This window comes from Ceratotherium simum, chromosome 35, assembly GCF_057802395.1.
Source record: "Ceratotherium simum simum isolate JZ-2026a chromosome 35, ASM5780239v1, whole genome shotgun sequence".
NCBI lineage: Eukaryota > Metazoa > Chordata > Mammalia > Perissodactyla > Rhinocerotidae > Ceratotherium > Ceratotherium simum.
Window position 1 is genome coordinate 11,689,742 of NC_141934.1, and position 16,074 is coordinate 11,705,815.

Sequence of the window (16,074 nt, forward strand, 5' to 3'; positions counted from 1 at the left end):
AAGCGAAGCTTGTTGAGGTGGGAGCAGTAGTTTGGTGGTTGTGGGCAGAAGAGGGGGGTGGGAAGGAGATGCTGAGTGTGGCAGGAGATGAAGCTGGAAAGAAAGGTGGGGCCTGGTGACACCCCACTCTGTGGTTTTGCTGAGCTTCAAAGTTGAGGCACCACCTCACATAAAAGGTCTTACCCTCTGGGGCAGGCACCCTCCCTCTTCCTCCCACCCAGTTCTCCCAACCTCCACCCTCCCATGTGACCAGCATCTTGGGTTAGAAGACAGGTTGTCCTGTCTTGGACTAGAAGACAGGATTCCTGCGCAGGAGTCAGGAGATACAGGTCTTAGCCCTGCTCTACTCTTAGAAACTACAAAGTGTTGGGCAAATCGCTTCCACTCCCTGGGACTCATTCTTCCCGTCTGTCAAACAACAGCTGAAATGTTCATCGAGCCTCGAGATTCTGACTCTGGGATTCTCTCGTTCCAAAGTTCCATGATTCTCCAAGACTCTGTCATTTATCTCTAAGCGTCCATGGTTCTCTGATTCCAAAATCAAGCTATATAGATTCCCATCCTCAGCTCCTAAGGTCGGGGAGCACAGCTCTATAATTCTCCTGTAGTGCAGTCAACCTTCCAATCACATGAGCCACATGAATTCAACTTTCACATGTCTTCAACCTAAGACCTCACTGATGGCAAGACGCACCATGATTTTATGATCCAAGGACAAAAAGAGAAATACTATCCATTCAAATACAATGCAACTGCCTTCTGATCCCTTAGAATTTTTATTTCACATTTACTGAAAGAACTATTTTGGACTTATTTTGACATAATAGTTTTTTGTTCAGTGTATCAATCTTCTGAGTCTTAAAAAAGAGAACAATAGAAATTCATCAGTTAAGTTAGTCCTAAAACTTCTTTGTGTTCATAGTCTTATTCAAAACTTTTTTATTTTTTTGGTGAGGAAGACTGGCCCTGAGCTAACATCTGCGCCAGTCTTCCTCTATTTTGTGTGTGGGCTGCTGCCACAGCATGGCTTGATGAGCGGTGTGTAGGTCCGTGCCTGGGATCAGAACCCACGAACCCTGCGCCGCCGAAGTGGAGCATGCGAACTTAACCACTATGCCACCAGGCTGGCCCTGTGTTCATAGTCTTGATCTTCCAGATTACTTTCCACTCAAAGTTGTCGATGTCCTTTTTTTCCCACAGGTGTTGTATGAAAGAAATATGCATATTAGCATTGCCAAAACATGATACATACACTTGGCAAAACCAACCAACAAAAACCGAAAGAAAATAACAAAGTAATTATTTTGCTTTTAACTTACTGTTTTATCAATACATTTATTTAACTTTAACAAATTTATGAATAGACAAAACACGCTGTAATAAAAAACAGAGAACAAATAAAAATTACAAGCATAAATAAATAACAAAGATAAAAAGAACCAAGTAAAAGAAAATAACATGTCAAAAGGTCGGGAGCGAGTGTGACATAAGCATCATAAACCTGTTGTTTCCTCTGTGGTTCCTAGTTCCAACACGCCTCTCGAAACGTGAGCATCTCACCACCTGGAACAGACTTTCAGAGCTTAAAGACAAGTCACTTCTTTTGCCTTGAAACCGAAACTTGGAGTTTCGACTTCATCAGGTGCTCAGCAGAAGAAAGGCTGATGGGCAGGATGCTGGAGGCGACCAGAGCAGCTGGCCTCGGCCAAGTGGCCGTGGTGCCCACAGCCTTCGCGGGGGCTTCTTGGTGCCGGTTTTGCCCTAAACACTGGCTCCAGAACGCAATGCCTGGGCAAGCTGGGGCATCACTGTGTTTCAACGCTAGATCCCAGCCTGCGACTCTGAGTCGCAGGGCTTTGGGAAGACAAAGCACCTGAGTTATGGAGCATCATCTCCTGTCCATGGCAACCGGAGGTAACCTACAATATTTTGGGCATTAGCGCATGGACCCAAAGTCAGCAGTGTGTGTGCATGGGGGGGGGCAGGCGGACCACCCAGAGGCGTGACCCCTTTTGTTGCCAGCACCAGATGCTGATGGACACACAGCAACTGAGTTTTGGGAAAACAGCATGGTGCCGGAGTGCCCTGAGGAGGTTCTAGAGAGATGAGCATCTCTTTAGAGCCACGTTGCCATGACAGCCAGTCACCTGGATCAGATGCCCAAGATCAGAGTGCTTTGTGAAGCCTGGGTAGCCAGCAAGGAATGGTAACTCCACATCCTTCCAGCAGAAGGGAACCTGCCCCTCTATCCTAGCTTCCCGCCCACTGCTGGGCCACCGCCTTCCACCACTGCACTGACTTTCCATCTCAGCTCCTATATTTACTAGCTGTTGCCCTTGGTCGAGTCAAATTACCTGATGGAGCCTCTGTTTCTTCGTCTGTAAAATGGGAGTAATGATAATCAAACCTCCGAAGGTTGTCGGGAGGAGTAAATGATCAGTGTGAATATAATACTTATAAGGCGCTCAGAGCATCGCAAGCACCCGAATCATCAGCAGCAGCATCTTCTCGAATGTCAGAGCCGGAAAGAGTTTTAGAATCAACCTGTTTGATACCACATTTATTCATCCTGCTTTCAACAAATATTGACTAACGGCCTCCTAAGTGCCAGGCTTTGTCCAGATGCAGGGGAGACGGGTTTGGGGAGAAGACAGAAGAGGCTCCTGCCCTCGTTGTTCACAGACCGGAGGAGCAGACAGGACTGAGCTGGTTCATCTGCCTTTGAAGCCACATCCAATTACCAGGCTGCATGGTCCAGCGTCCGTCCCACCAGGATATCCTAGGGGGTGGGCAGGCTGCCTCAAGGACGGAACAGCCAGCTTGAGACCTGAAGGGGTTTGCTGAGTTGGGAGACTGAGAGGAGAAGGCCCGATCTAGAAACCAGAAGATCATTCTGGTCCCCTTCTTTCTTGAGCCCTGCCACTGAGATCTGCTGATTCTGTCTTCCAAACATCTCTGGAACCTGAACACTCCCTCCGTGCCCCTGGCCCTGCCCTGGGTTGGCCACTTCCCCAGGAGTATTTCAACAGACTCCAAACCAGTGTCCCCGCCTGTCTTCCTCCACACAGCAGCTAGAAGGATCTTTGCAGAAAGCGAAGCTGACCATGTCCTTCCCCTCTGAAGACCTTCCATGTCTCTCCACTGCTGCAGGATGAAGTCCTGACTCCTGCCTATAGCCCACACAGCCCTGTAGCATCCAGCCCCTGCAGGCCCCTCTGACCTCCTCGCCACCCCCCCACATCCTGTCCACTGTGCACGTCATGAACGGCCCCACGACAAAGGTCCTTTCCACCGGACCTTCGCACCTGCGGCTCCCTGTGACCCGCTCTTCTGTGAAACCACAACCACGCCCCCGGCCTCGGTGTAAACATGGAGTAGAAACCCCCTGGCCCTTCCTCCCTGGACCAGCTCCATCCCCCTGTTCCCAACTCCCCAGTGCTTGTTGGAGGGTCCTGCCTCCCCTACTTGGATGCAAGGCCCTAAGTCCTCCCCTTTCCTGCTGACCCCCAGCGCCCAGCACAAGGTGCTGAGGAGATGCTGTTGTAGAATGTTATTAAACATACGGCCCCTTCAGACCTTTTCCCTCTATCCCCATTTCTCCACCCACAAAGGGACATTTTAAACACCCAGCAGGGTTCCTGAGGTCAGTGGTACAAAGCCTCTAATATGTGCACAGTAAACGTTAGATAATATTGCTTCCAGACCAGGAACAGCTGGCTCCCTGCAGGCAGAGGACTTCAATTTGTCCGTTTCAGCACTTTCTGCACAGCAGGCACTATTTATTGGACATATGAATGAGCGATGAAGGAACACATGGCTGGGCATGGGCAAACAACAGTACTTAATATCTGTGTGCCTCAGTTTCCTTATCTGTAAGATGGGGATGATAATAGACCACAAGGCCATTAAAGGTTTAAATGTATAAACATCAATAAAGCGTTTAGAGCAATGCCTGGCACTTAGCAGGTAAATATACATATATATAATATATATATATAAAATGTTTGCTGTTATGGTTGTAACTATCACAGAAATTTATTTTAAACAGGTAATATATGCATACAGTAAAAAGAAAAATTCAAACAGAACGAAGAACGAAGGTTCACAGTGAAAAGTAAGCCTGCATTCCCTTCACCCCCTTCATTCAATGCACATGCCTATAACGTATAGATAGATCTATTATATTACACCCATTTTACAGACGGAGAAATCGAGGCACAGAGAGGTTAAGTATCTTAGGCTGAGCTGAGATCTACCAGCCTGGAGTTTTATTTTATTCCTGTATATCAGGGTTTCTCAACATGGGCACAATCGACATTTTAGGCTGGATGGGGGGAAGGGGCTGTCCTGTGCATGGTAGGATGTTTACCAGCATCCCAGGTCTCTACCCACTAGACGCCAGTAGGACACTCCCCCACCCCAAATTGTGAGAACCAAAAATGTCTTCAGGTATTGCCAAATGTCCCTGGGGGCAGAGGGGCAGAGGGGCAGAGGGGCAGAGGGGCAGAGGGGCAGAGGTAGGGCCAGGGCAAACTCGCCCCTTCCTTGAGAACACTGATGTCTATGAATATGCATGACAGCCCCTCCCTCTTTTGTTTTTCACACAAACAGCAGCATAAATACACCCTGCTCAGGGTCCAGTTTCCTCCCCTACAGCAGTTCTCGGCGATCATCTCACTCACTGCCTATGGACAGAGGCGAGCCTCTCTTGCACAGACCCCCCCGGGAGGGAAAGTGGTGAGCTGCCGGTCCCGGGGGTAAGCCGGCCGCAGAGCAGGGCTTCCGGGGCGGGGCCACGTCCGGGGCCGCCCCGCCCCACCGCGCGGTCTGGGGGCGGGGCCGAGGCGGGGGCGGGGCAGCGCGGGCCCGCCCCGTGACGTCACGGCGCGCGGCCCCGCCCCGGCGCGGCCTCCCTCCCGGGCCGGGGCGGCTGGCGAGCGGGCATCGCTGGGCGCGCGGCGGCCTCGCGGCGCCTCCGCACGGTAGGTGGCCCTGGGCGGCGCGGGGGCCTGGGCGGCAGCCGCCGGCAGGGGCCGCCTGCGGGCCGGCCTGGGGCGCCGGGAGCCCGCGGCCCGCGCGGCTTCCTCCGGGCCCGGCGCGGCGCTCGGGCTCCGGCGCCGGGAGCTGGGCGGGAGGCGGTGCGGGCGGCGGTCCGGGGATCCGCAGCCGCCCGGCGCCCGGCGCGCTCCCCGCGGGTGCGGCGGAGCCCCGGCCCCTTGGGCGCGCTTCCCGCTTGGGACCCCGCGCCCGGGGGGCGCTCAGCGTCTGGGCGTGTGTGTTGCGGGGGGCAGGCGGCTTGTCATCCCCGTCGGAGTCCCCGACCCTCCCCGGCGCGCGGGGACCCCCGGCGGGCGCCGGGACGCGCGGGGGGCGCGTGGAAGCTAACTTGCCGCCGCCGTGGAGTTGCGAGGCGTATCAAAAGTGGAGGCGCTGGGGGACGGAAATCGCTGGCTGGGGAGGGGGGCGCCGAGAGCGTGGAGTAAGGGGAGCCCTGGTGAACTTGGGGGGCACCCGCGAGGAGGGGGGCGAAATTTGGCCAGAGGATCCCACCGCCCAGCAACCAACCCCTTTCAGTAAGAGCTGGACGGGAGGTGCCTCATGAAACTGGGGCTGGGAGTGGCAGCAAAGGAAAGGGGGCATGGTCACCAGGCTGGGCACGCCTGACCTGGCAAAGTCATTATTATATGGGAAAGAGGTCGAGGTCTGGCTTTCCCACTCAAAAGTCTGTCCCCTCTGGAGGAAGGGTGGGAACCATCCGATTCAGTGCAATCCTTAGAAGGCCCTATGCCTGTCACCTTTCCCCCTTCCCTTTTTACAGATGGGGAAACTGAGGCTCAGAGAGGTCACATGCCCATGGCTCTTCTCACAGCTGGGATTGGCAGACCTGAAACTCACCCTCAGGCTTCCTGACTTCATGTGTCCTGTAGGGAAGCTGGGGAAGGGGCTGGCGAACTCCTACTCATCCTTCAGAAGCCTCCCCCAGCAGCACCCCCTCCTGGAAGCCTCGCCTGGCACTCCTGAGACATTGTTGGGTGCTTCCTGTGTTGAACACCCCCCCAGGTAGCTGGCCTTTTCCGTCACTTACCAACCTCCTTGCAGGTCTGTCTCCCATACTGGGCTGTGGACCCCTCTCCCCATACCTCATCTCATATCCTTTCCTTCAGCCTGGTGGGCTGGTGGTTAGGCCAGGCTGCTGGATTTGGACAGAGCAAGTTGTGACTCACCCGGTTTAGTATGATGTGGTCTGGGCAAGTCATTCCCCCTCACCCAGCCTCAGTTTCCATGACTGTAAAATTGACTTCATTGCATCATTTATGAGCCATTTACCCCACCGAACCCCATTGTACTATTATTTACTTAAAATATATTGATATCACCTTTAATTTTTTTTTTTATTTTTTTGCTGAGGAAGATTGGCCCTGAGCTAACATCTGTGCCAGTCTTCCTCTATTTTGTATATGGGACGCTGCCACAGCATGGCTTGATGAGCGGTGTGTAGGTCTGTGCCCAGGATCGAAACCGGTGAACCCCAGGCCACCGAAGCGGAGCGCGCGAACATAACCACTGCGCCACCAGGCCAGCCCCATATATCACCTCATTTTTTTAAAACCTCATGTAATTTGTTTTATAGCAGCTTTATTGAGATATAAGTCATATACCATACAATCCATCCTTTTAAAGTATTCAAGTCAGTGTTTTTTGTCTAATTCTAAAACATTTTCATCATCCAAAAAGAAACCCTGGACCTGTCACCAGTCACTACTCAATCCCTCCTTCCCCAGCCCCTGGCAACCACTAATCTACTTTCTGTCTCTATGGATTTGCTTATGCTGGACATTTCAGATAAATGGAATCATACACTCTGTGGCCTTTTGTGACTGAAACTTTTCACTTAGAAGAATGTTTCCGAGGTTCATCCACGTGGTAGCTTGTATCAGTACTTGCTTTATTTTCTAGTATTTCATTACTTTTTATGACTGAATAATATTCCATTGTTATGGATAGACCACAGTTTATTTGTCATTTATCAGTTGATGGACATTTGGGTTGTTTCCACTTTTCGGCTATTATGAATAACGCTGCTATGAACATTTGTGTACAAGTCTTTGTGTGGATATATATTTTCACTTCTCCCAGGTATATCCCTAGAAGTGGAATTGCTAGATCATATAGTTATTCTCTGTTTAACCTGTTGAGGAACCGTCAAACTTTTCCAAAGCAGCTGCAGTATTTTACATTCCCCCCAGAGCAGATGAGGGTTCTGATAATCTGGAATAAATTTAGTCTCCTCTTAAGCAGTTATAATCTGTGAAATCACTGGCTTTGATGTGCTAGTTCTAAATTATTTTCTAACACACATGAAATAAAGCGCCTCATTAGCAGAATAAGGAGTATCCTGCCTGTCACCAGGAGCATCTCCGGGACCATCGGGGAGGGAAACAGGTCAAGCCTGTAGAGAGCTTAGCTGAGGTCTGTGCACTTATGTTCCTCCTATAACGGTGACAGATATTTGCTGAGGGCCTGCTGCCAAGCCCTGAGCAAGACAAGAGGAGGCAGAGAGGACCCCCGGGGCTCACAGCACCCACCCCAGGACCTCGTAGCACCTGTTAGGAACTTGTGCATGGGATGAAGAAAAGGTGGAGACTGCTCAGACCTTCCCACCCCAGGCCAGCCCGGGGTCCCTTGACAGCAGAGGATCCGCGGACGCCAGGGAGACCCTTGCTGGGTTTCTAGACTGCAATCCAAAGGGAAGGCCCGTCCCTTGGCTCCAAAATGGGGTCTGATCCTGCCCGTGCTCCACCCTGGCCCCCCATGCTCACTCTGAAGGTGACCTCCCCTGGTGGCCACAGGGGAGGCCTCGTGTGACGTGGGCCACACGAGGGGCCTCAGTAAGCCACTGCTTATTTCAAGAGATGCCACCCCCAGGCCTGAGACCAGCAGTGTTGAGTTACAAACGCCCCATCTGTGACACAGACACCCCCTTCCCTCCTCTCGGGCATCATCCCCACACCTGGAACCCCCAGGTTTCTTGAAGATCATCAGTTCTTCCTGAGGGTAAACCTGTATTTTGTGGGTTCAGGAACTCAAGCCAGCATTCGTCTGTCTGTGCGTTCCGGGTTCCCAGCAACTAGCCTCGTCTGGCCTGGGCAGCTGCTGTTAGGGAGGGGCATTGAGACCGTGCCTTCTGGTGGCTCTATCCAGCCCCTCCTGCTGTTACTCATTTGTGCATATGTTCCCCTCCTTGCTCTTTTAACATCCTGGATTCTTGTGCACGAGGAGGGCAGCCTGGGGAAATGGAAACAGGGTTGAGTAGGCTAGGCAAGGGACTGCCCCTCTCTGGGCCTCAGTGTGCCCTGTTGGGGAATGGGTGTGAACTGAGTGAGAATTCGGATGCAGTACCACCTCGGGATCGGGAAGGCTGTCAGGGTGCGTTATCAATGTGACTTTGTGGATCGATTTGTAGCAAGAGAGGTGGGTCAGAAGTGGCTGGTGTTGGTGATTTGAAAGCCCTGGTGTGGCCTGGGTGGCTTTAATTTGCCATGTGGTGTCGTGGGACCTCCTCTGGCTGGCAGCACCTCCTGGCCTCCCCACTTGCTGCCTATTCCTGGTACCCATAAGGCCCCCTTGCTCTCTGCAGTCACACATCCCTCCCCACCGCCCCCCCGGTCTGGAGCCACTCCAGAGAAGGTTCTGGAATGCCTGCCCCCTCCTATGCCCTTTCTCGGGTCTCCTCCGCCCGGGGCTGTGGCCTGAGGAGGATTCGTGGGAATGATTCATGCAGAGCAGCCCAAGAGCTGGGCCAGTCCCCAGAGATTGCAGGGAAGGACCGCGGAGGGCAGCACCCACGTGCCCTGGGGAGTGTCTGGGGCTGCCGCCCTGGGAGGAGCTTCGTGTTATCCTGTCAGCTCAGACGTCAGGCAGAAGGGAAGGAAAGCCACCTGTCTGCCAAGTGAGCTCTTGCATCAACCAGACTTTTGACCCAGCCTGCTGTGGCCAGGAGGCGGGCTCAGGCCCCTGTTAGCATCTGCCTCCCCATCCATCAGTTTTCTCATCTGCAGAAGAGAGGCACAAATTGGACCTACCTCCTGGGGTTGCTGGACTGGAGGGGATGGGGGTGAAGTGCTCTCCCAAGTACCAGGCAGAATGTGAGGCCCGTGTCAGGCGGGCTCTTTGGAATGTTGAGCAGGTCTCTTTGTGAGCCTCAGTTTCCCCATCTGTCAAAAGGCAGTAATTATAAAAATAACTAATATCAACAGAGCTCACCAGGGACCAGGCAGTGTTCTAGGCCCTTTATGTACTTTAACTCATCCAATTCTCCCAACAGCCCTGTGGGATGAATGTGCCAAGGCACAGAGAGGTGAAGTAATTTGCACAGGGTCACCCAGCTAGGAAGTAGGAGAGATCGGATTTGAATCCAGAGTCTACACACTTTTTTTTTTTTTGGGAGGGAGATCAGCCCTGAGCTAACATCTGATGGTGATCCTCTTTTTTTTTTTTTGCTGAGGAAGACTGGCCCTGGGCTAACATCTGTGCCCATCTTCCCCTACTTTATATGGGACGCCGCCACAGCATGGCTTGACAAGCGGTGCGTCGGTGCGCGCCCGGGATCCGAACCAGTGAACCCCAGGCCACCGCGCTAGAGCGCGCACTTAACCGCTTGCACCACCGGGCCGGCCCCCCCGGGTCCACACTCTTAATTGCCATCTTACCTCCTCTCAATACCCTATCTTAATGCCCAGCACATAGAGAACACTCAGAAAAAGTTAGTTATTATAAAATTATTATTTATTATTAATAAATATCCCTTTCTCTACCCCTTTGCCCACACTGCTTCCTGGATGAACAGGACAAACAGGGCTCTTGGCTTGTGAAGTCTAGATGCCTATCCCCTACTCCCTCCCGCTCCCCACACTCTCATGAGCAGTTGGGGGTGGGCAAGAGCTTGGAGGCAGCTCCGTCCCAACTCTGCCTCCAGATCGCTGTGTGACATTGGGCAAGGTGCTTCCCCTCTCTGAGACTCAGTCTCCCCCCATGTGAAATGGCAGCTGCTCTGGGAAACAAGCTGCCAGTTGATGGCTTTCGATGGCTTTGACCCACAGGATGGTTTTTGTTTAACCCCCAGGGTGTTTTATTTTAAATCGAGCCAACACTCAAATATTTTTAGAGAATAACTCCAATTTCTCACTTCTTTTGGAAACTCAGGAGCTTGGACCAAACTGGAGGGGCCTGAAGCTCCTCTTAGATGGCCCAGGTGCCCCTGGTCACCGCAGTCCCGACCACTCCCCCTCGCCACATGCATGACCTGCCTGGCCCCAAGGGCCCTCTGGCCCCGACAGGTCTTCAGGGCTCTGAGGACACCACGGACCTGCCTGGATGTCACTTGAACGAGCAGTTCCATTGCTTTCAAAACAGCTGTTTTTTAACCACTGGTTTCAATGCTCTCCAAGAGTCCTTCCCGGTCTGCTTTTCTAGGACATCAGAGGCTGTCTGAGGCCTCCTGAGCTGTTTCTGCCACTGTGAACCCTCGAGGCTGTGACACACCATAAGCTTGTCCCCAGTCCACACTCCTGGGTGAGGAGCCCCTGTCCCTGGGCCCCAGGGTCCCACCTTACCTGGCTCAGGTCCCCGTGTAACCCACAGTGAGATACTTGGGGACAGCTGAGGTCCCTCTGCTGTGAGTACTGGCTAGTGTGGATCTGTGTCCCAGCACGTCTGTACCCCCTGCACAGCTGCCCAGACACCGTCCCTTACCCTTTCTCTGTCCTCACAAGTACCAGGGAAGCATTTGTTATTGACGACCCCATTGCCCAGCAACTGAGGCTCAGAGACAGTCGAGTCACTTTTCTGAGGTCACACAGGCCTGATGTGACAGCACCTGCATTCGAACCCAGGTCTGCCCAGCTCAGAGGCTGCCCATTGGAGCTGTCCATCCATCCCGTCACTGCAAAAGTGTCCACTGCGTGATGCCCTCCACTACGGTCTACGGTCACTGCCACGTCCCCAGCCCCTGTCACTGGGCCTGGGTCATACTAGGCGCTCAGTACCACTTGCAGAATCAGGATACGTGGCAAATTCTCAGCCAGATGCTGGGGTGCAGGATTTAGGAAGCCACCAGGTCCCACTTTTCCTGGAGTTTACCTTCTGGTGGAAGCATCAAACAAGAGAAAGTAAACCACATCTCTGACTCGAGGGCTGGGCTAGCAAGTGGGGTGCAACACCTGTCAAACTTTCATGCTTATACAGATCCCCTGGGGGTCTGGGTCCAGTGCAGACTGATTCAGCAGGTTTGGGGCAGGGCCTACCACCGCGTTTCTAACCAGCTCCCAGGGGGCTCGGGTGCTGCTCATCTAAAGATCACACTTGGAGGGTCTAGGTCAGAGGTCGGCAAACTACAGCCCACGGGCCGAATTCGGCCCACTACTTGTTTTCGTAAATAAAGTTTTATTGGAACACAGCCATGCTCATTTATTTCCATTTTGTCTGGCTGCTTCCGTCCTACAGTGGCGGAGTTGAGTAGTTCTGACAGAGACTGTATGGTCCACAAAACTGAAAATACGTGTTATTGCACCCTTTACGGAAAGTCTGACAACCCCTGATCTAATTATCTCTTGGGTTCCTTCAAGTTATGATATTTTGTGGTTTGGGGAGTGTAAGGTGGTAATAAAAATAATGATTGCAGTTAATATTTGAGTGCCTCCTTAGCTCTTGACGTGTATTTTTCTTAGCTCGACTCGCATAGGTAACACTATTGTGTCCATTTTAGAGGAGAGAAAACTGAGGCTCATAGGGGCTGGGTCACTGGCCCAGAGTCTGTGGGCCAGGGGGTGGGTGTGGCCCATTAGAGCCAGGTCATCTCATTCTTGTCTCCCAGGAGCTTCTGCCTGGGACTTTTCCACAGAGCACAGAGAGGGGTTTGTTTTCATTTCAGCCTGTGCAAGGGCACTCGGGTGCCTTCAGTTCTTTATTTGTCTGTTCTCTCATTTAGTCCACAAATATCCGTGTAGCCTGAACTGGGAGTTGGGGGCCACATTGAGTTCTGAGAGGATGGGGGGAATGCCCAGCCCTGCGCATTCCAGGGGAGGAGGCAGCGAGCCAGAGAGCCACTCAGGGTGCTAAGTACTGTGGAGGACACTGGCACAGGGATGGGAGGCAGTCAGGGAAGGCTTCCTGGAGGAAGGGGTCCAAATTATACCAATAGGAGTTAGCTGGGTAGAGGAGGGCAGGAAAGGTTTTCCAGGGGGAGGGAACCACAGGCGCAAGTTTGGAGGTGTGAGACGCTGTGGCTTTGTAGGTCTAGTGGAGTTCATGGCACAGACTTTAGAAAGTTCGCGCGCACGTGCGCGTGTGTGTGTGTGTTGGGGTGGGAGGTGACATGGTAAAGGTGAAGGTCAGCAGGAGTCAAGTCACCACACACTCTCAAGTGCCACGTCAGAAAACCTGGGTTTCACCTGGCAAATGAAAGTTTCCCTCTCCACGGCCTCCTCTGATGACTTCCCGGAGAAAGTCCCACTTGCTAAGGGAATGTTTCTCTGCAGCCTCTTGTTGCACGGAGAGCAGACCCTTGCCGGGCTTCCCCGGGCTCCTCGGGTGACGGCAGCCTCCAGCCAGGAGGTATCAGGATTGCTTCCTTTGCATTTAGTTTTGCAGTTACTTTTTCATTAAGGCGTGTTTTTAATGTAAGCTAGTGGGTTATAGTTTCCTTTGAAAATGCTGTAACAAGATTGAATCCATTTAACAGAACTATTAAAGAGGTGAGAGTAAAGGGTGTTCTGGATGTAGCTGGGGAAGGTGGTCCTCAGCAGGTGGGGATTTGGGGAGTCCTGGGACAGGAGGTGGGGGCTTGTAGGGGGCCAGGCTGGCAGTGAGCTTGCTCTTAATGTTCTGCTCCTCCTTGGAGCCCCAGGAGCCTTGACCGAGGGCCGGGAGTGATTCCTGCATGGTGGGCGCCGGAGATGGGCTCCTGTTCCAGGCTGGTCCTGATCCCCGTCTTACTCCTTCTCTAGTGTCTTTCTTGGTCTCTATTTTTGTGGCTCCCTGTCTCCTTCTCATCCCTGTCTCCCTGTGTTTATGTCTCCCCTCATCTCTGGCTCTGTCTCCCCTCATCTCTGTCTCTCGTTTCTGTCTCCCCCATCTCTGGCTACCTCGTCTCTGTCTGTCCCCATCTTTACCTCTCTCTCCTCTCTCTCTCTCCCCTCCTGTGTCTCTCCCCATCTCTGACTCCCCCATCTCTGTCTCTCTCATCTCTGTCTCTCCCTACCTCTGTCTCTCCCCCCTCTGTCTCTCCCCATCTCTGTCTCCCCCATCTCTGTCTCTCTCATCTCTGTCTCTCCCTACCTCTGTCTCTCCCCTCCTCTATCTCTCCCATCTCTGTCTCCCCCATCTCTGTCTCTCTCATCTCTGTCTCCCCCATCTCTGACTCCCCCATTGCTGTCTCTCTCATCTCTGTCTCTCCCCTCCTCTGTCTCTCTCCATCTCTGACTCCCCATGGCTGTCTCTGTCTTCCCCCTCCCCCACCGCTCTACTTCCCCTTCCTCCCCACCCCCCCCATGCACATCAGCCCGCACAGCTCTTCCTTTCTCTCATTAGAAACCCTCCGTCCCACTTCCTTTGGCCGTGAGTGACATCCTGCCTCAGAACCATCCCCACCCTGGCAGAGCCCCAAACTCGGCCAGGCACGCCACGACGGCGTGGGGGCCACGGCTGCCACCTCCCCAGGGAAGAGCTGGAGCCCAGGGATGGGGGGAGCCTGGCGGAGGCCGCCTGCTGGGGCAGGGTCCCGAGTCCGCCCACCCGGGCCCTCGCCCCGCCCCCGCCGGCCCGGCCCGGGGCTGGGGAGGAAGAGGAAGCCCGGGTGGGCGGGACGGGGCAGAATGCGCTGGGGCTGGGGTTTGGTGTGGGGCGCGCGGCCCTGCGCGTCCTTGCCTCCATCTCTTCTCAGGCCTCTCGGTGCCCAACGCGCTGTGCTCGCTGCTCCACCTGAGCACACAGTAGGTCAGCAGTGCATGTGTGTTGGCTAACAGTTTGGGGAGTTTTGGGGAGAATAGCAAGATTGGAAATTGAGTCCAAACTCTTCCTTTCAAGGTGGGGAAACTGAGGCCCAGACAGTCAAGGTGGCCGGCTCAGAATCACACGGACCGTTTTGGAGCACAGGATGGGTCCCCCATCCCCTGGAAGCTGGAAGCGGTGCAGGGAGTGGGTTTAGCTGGTGGGTGGGTGCTCTGACTGCCTCGTGGGTGTCCTGGGAAACCCCCGCTGAGGAGGCGAGAGACTCGGTTTGAGGGCAGCTCGCTCTTACCCACCTGCTGGGGGATCTGGGCACGTTCCTCCCCTGAGGTCCTTAGGGTCTCTACACACCCTCCGGGTGATGCGCACACAGTCCTGAGGATTGCAGAGGGGGTCAGGTCCGTGGGGTCAGAGGTCGCTGACCTGGCAGCTGGTGGATGGTGTGTTCTCAGGCAAGGGCCATGGCCGCATTTCAGTCCTCTGGTTGTGTGTTGTGTAGCGGAGGAAGACAGTTCCTCTACCCTCTTGGTCCTTCTGGCTGGTCCAAGAATTAAATTGACATAAGACAGAAGAAAATCAGACAAAGTTTAATAACATGTATACGTGGGAGACACCCAGGAAAACTGAGTAACTCGCCAGAATGGCCAAAGCCACCACTTTAAATACCATCTTCAGCTAAAGACAAAGGAGGAGGTTGGGGGTAGTGGTTTGGGGCTTCAGAGGGGAGGAAGGCAATTCACCTGGAGACGGAGAAGAAATATTTGATAAATAGGTGTTTGCTGGGCCGTCTATAGACACTGGGACCTGAGAGACACATTTTTACATTACACTGTAGTTATCTTCTGGTGATAGCTCGTTCCTGGAACAGGCTTTCTATCTTATATTCTTTTAGGCAGTTGGGGGGAAGGTCAAAGTTTCTTTCAGAGTCTTTTCTTCTTAAAAATAATCAAGCCAAAGAGACACATTTTGGGGTGGCAGATTCTGATCCCCCACAGTTGCCTGGCCTGTCTTGGATCAAGAGGAGACTTTGTGTCACAGGGTCTTCTGTGAATTAGCTGGGAAAACCCAGGAGGAGGAGACACGGCTCCCAGCCTCAGAAGACTTCAGTAGCCTGCAGAGGATGTCACAGCCACTCCTTCTCCTGGCACTTGAGGCCCTGAGATCTTCCCCTGCCCTCCCCTCCTGCCTCCCCTGCCTTCCCCTCCCAAGAAGGAGTATAGTCATGCAGCAGCTCTGAGCAGCAGGGGCTCCCTGGGAGGGCTCATCCAGCACCGCCTGCTGCGCCCCACACCCCGAATCCCCCTCCAGCAGGGCCGGAAGGGACCGAGAATCTGCATCTCTAGTAGATTCCCAGGTGCTGCCAATGCTGCTGCTCTGGGAACCCGCTTTGAGAACCACTGTAGCAGAGGTTAACCACGCTTTAAAACCAGACATGCTCAAGACCCTGCTCCACCATGTGCTCCAGCACGACCTGCTGTGAGCTCTCAGGCAAGCTCTCCCTCTCCACCTCAGCTTCCTCATCTGTGAAATGGGATAATGACAGCACCGTTGTCGTAGATTTCCTGTGAGGGTTAAGTACCTAGAACAGTGCCCAGGCATGGAGTAAGCACTGTGTGTGTGTGTTTGCTATTATTACTATTATTGTTGCTGTTATTTTTATTACTGTTATTATTTACCCCCCTCCCCAGCCCGCCCCCAGACTGTTCTGCTTCCAGTGAATCCTCTGCCGTTCCTCTAAGTCCAGTGCGCTGTCACACCTCCAGGCCCCTCTGCCCAAGCTCTTTCCCCCACCTAGATGCTTCTCCCAACTCTGCACCTGTTACCATGCTGCCCAGCCTTCTAGACTCAGCTCACATTCCTTCCCGACCCTCTCTACTCCCCTGCCCCACTCTAGCCGGAATCCAGTCCCTTCCTCTGACCCTGTGATGGCATGACTTATTTATTCCCCTAATCAAGATCTTTCATTCTGCCGATTATCCGGTTACCTGGGCGCCAGTCTCCCGTGCTGAGCCACAGGCTCCTTCAGATCTGACTTCTCGGGGCTCTGCTGGCACAAAAGAGGTCCCCTGG

The 16,074-nt window shown here is 53.5% G+C and overlaps 1 protein-coding gene across 3 annotated transcripts in view; it reads left to right on the forward strand.

Moving 5' to 3' along the window:
- The first annotated feature begins 4,665 nt into the window (after positions 1-4,665).
- TPST2 (tyrosylprotein sulfotransferase 2) overlaps positions 4,666-16,074 on the forward strand; it is a 51,728-nt gene continuing 40,319 nt past the window's right edge. Inside the window, exons 1-2 of one of the 3 annotated variants that reach the window (XM_087424023.1) lie at positions 4,933-4,982; positions 5,819-6,060. In XM_087424023.1, coding sequence (XP_087280149.1) covers positions 5,819-6,060 — 242 coding nt within the window. In that variant the 5' untranslated portion in view covers positions 4,933-4,982. Of the gene's footprint in view, positions 4,738-4,920; positions 4,983-5,818; positions 6,061-16,074 lie in introns of those variants that run through there. The other 2 variants (XM_087424024.1, XM_087424027.1) reach the window with 2 other exon arrangements.